Here is a 2,617-nt window from a genome sequence, read left to right as displayed (position 1 = left end):
CCCTGGTGATCCTCTGCTGATAAGGAAAAGAAGTTGGAGCATTCTTCTGCTGTGGTGACATAGGGCTGCCGTCGCGCATGGCCTGTCCAATGGCGGCGGCGGCGGCGACCTGGTTATTGTTCATCTGGACGCTGAATTGGGCGAGGGATGTGTCGTCGGGTGGGTTGTCGAGATTCATGCCCATCGAGTCGAAATTGTCATACATGGAGCTATCGCCCAGCATGGCCATCATGCTGGGGTCATCTGCCATCTGTTCCATTGGAGAGGGGCGGGTCAGCGACGTTTTCTGGGGCGGGGTGCAGAGAACAGAGTCAGACGGCTCTGTACCACCAAAGGGTGAGGATCAGCGTCGCGCGGCGCGCAGGGTCAGTGTAGCAGTGTGCGGTCGCAATGGACCGTGGGGTGCGCTGTGCATGTGGGTTTGGAAGGATGAACGGCAAGCTAATGAAGAGATGGGAAAGGTTGATGGGAGACTCAGGCAAGGGGGGGGGGTTCGGTTCGGTGCCTGGGAAAGCCGACCAAGGTTGAAGAGTGAAACGACGGGCGGGACGGTGAGAGGTGACGGAAGAAGTGGAGGGGTCAAACGTACAGCATCCGTGACGAGCGAGTTGAAGTCGAAGTCGCCAAAGGTGTAGGCATTGGCGCCAGCCGGCGGGTGGTGGCCCACGAGACATGGTGAACAATCCGGGCGTCGGCCCTGGCCAGACCTGGGTCCAGCGTCGGGTCGAAATGAAAGGAACCCAGGGTCTGGATCCTTACGGACGGCTCAACGCTCGGGAGCTCAGCGCATCAGTGCGCCCTGGGGCATGCGGGGCTGTTGAGGGTACCATCTTCTTCCCGCTGCCACAATCTGATGAGGTAGGTGATGGCTTTCTGCTGGCTCTGGCCGGCTATTCGTTTGTCTTAGGTCGCGGAGAAGGCGTGCACTCCGAGGGCCCAGGTCGTGGTGACCGTCCGTTGCGGTTGCACGTCAAGTCAACCGTCAGTCAAGGTGCCGGGGGTGTCCGATGGCTGGTTCCGTTTTGAGGGTGTTCGTACGTCGCTCTCGTCTTTTTGTCGCTGTCGCTGGCAACAGAGCACAGAATGACAAACGCGAAATGTGAAGATTTGAATCGATCAGGTCTGGCTTGCCCGAAAAGAACGCCTGGGAAGTAGGAGAGAGGGAAAAAAAAAATTAAAACTCCAGCTTTCGGGCGCGTTAGGACTGGATCGGGACAAGGGAGACGACAACGAGCACCTGGTGCGATGGTGTCGGGCCTGGACAGATGTCGGATCAGGTTGGCGCTTACCTGGGGCTGGATAGACACAGGCCCCTCCTACTTTTATTTTTTAGGGTGTCTACCAAGCAGGGTCTGAAGGGAAGAAACGGTATGCACAACCTGGCGCGAACCACCGTGGCCATGCGGCATGCGGCATGGAGTGGTTTTTACGGGCGAGACGAGGATTTGAAGAGAGCAGCGTGTTCTCTCGAGAAGGGGTGGAAGGGGGAAACGCTGGTGGAATTATGGCACCTTAGGCAAGGTAGGGTGGTGGGTAAGTGAGGGAAGTAATAAGGTAAGGTACGGACAGGTACGGGGCGGGAATCTGTCGGTCAGGTCTGCGCAAGAAAGGTACGTATCAGTAAAAGCAATGCTGGGAACAAGAGAGAAAGAGGAGGGCGCCTGCTGCTCCTGCTCGACGATGCTGACGAGGTGCCTGCCTCGTTGGGTAGGACCTTCCAAAGGTACCCATGCCAGTCTCTCGGGGTTGGGGAGGTGCTTGGGACGAAGGCAGGTGAGGAAACGTAGAGCTGCCCGTTGTCCTCCCCTCCTTTTGTGGGATGGGAAGGTGAAAGTGAATGCGCCTGCGACTCACCGTTTGGTCTGGCTCGCTTGTCTGCTTGGCTTGCTGGGTGGTGAGATGGGTGCCCAGGTATCTTGAAAGGCAGGCTGGCAGGCAGGCTACACGAACTCGCCTGTATCTACGTGACCCCTAGGTGCGTGATGCAATCAAGTCGACTGCGTCTGCGGCTGGTGCTGTCGGGTCGTGAGTTGTGTCCTGCTGGTGATGAAGGGAAACAGTGCGCTGTAGGGGAGGGAGGGTACCCACAGGCAGGCGAAGAGGATGGGAAATTTGGAAATGGGAATACTGCAAACATGGCAATCTGGGTCTTGGCCCCCGACTTGGGCCCTGGACACGGGACGTTCTTCGACACTGGGACTCTCCATCCCCCTCCTCGCTCTGCGCCGTTCGGTCTTGGGTCGACTAGCCCGCTCTTGAGTGGAGCTGAGCACATGTGGAGACGTCAGTTTTGGCACCGCCTGGCAGTAGTACTTAGTGCTGTACTTGCTAGTAGTGCTACACTCGCTGGCGGTGCTGGCGTCCTCCCTCCTCGGAATCCCAGCGAAAGAAAACCCCTCTTCACAGACCCCTCTGGACCCAACTCCAGCGACGCGGTTGTGCGAATGGCATGCCACGAGACCGTGGAGAATGTCGATCATGTCCTCTTTGCGACAGGACCCTGCGATGCGTCCGGAGCAAACAGTCCTTCGCCCCGTCCAGGCCGGGGGGGGGGGGGGCGGTCCACCCACCCTACCACTGTCGGTGGACCTTGATAAGTCCCAATCTGGTACGAAAG

At 58.5% G+C, this 2,617-nt stretch overlaps 1 protein-coding gene across 1 annotated transcript; it reads left to right on the top strand.

The window, feature by feature from the left end:
* Positions 1–221: 221 nt before the first annotated feature.
* VDBG_07228 (predicted protein) lies at positions 222–1,356 on the top strand (the record flags this gene model as incomplete). The annotated part of the gene is made up of 4 exons (XM_003002611.1): positions 222–415; positions 636–858; positions 908–1,034; positions 1,334–1,356. The coding sequence occupies 4 exons, from the start codon at positions 222–224 to the stop codon at positions 1,354–1,356; spliced, it is 567 nt and encodes a 188-aa protein (XP_003002657.1).
* Positions 1,357–2,617: the final 1,261 nt, after the last annotated feature.

The sequence above is a fragment of the Verticillium alfalfae genome, genomic scaffold (genome assembly GCF_000150825.1).
Source record: "Verticillium alfalfae VaMs.102 supercont1.9 genomic scaffold, whole genome shotgun sequence".
Classification (NCBI taxonomy): domain Eukaryota; kingdom Fungi; phylum Ascomycota; class Sordariomycetes; order Glomerellales; family Plectosphaerellaceae; genus Verticillium; species Verticillium alfalfae.
This window is presented reverse-complemented; position numbering and strand designations above follow the sequence as displayed.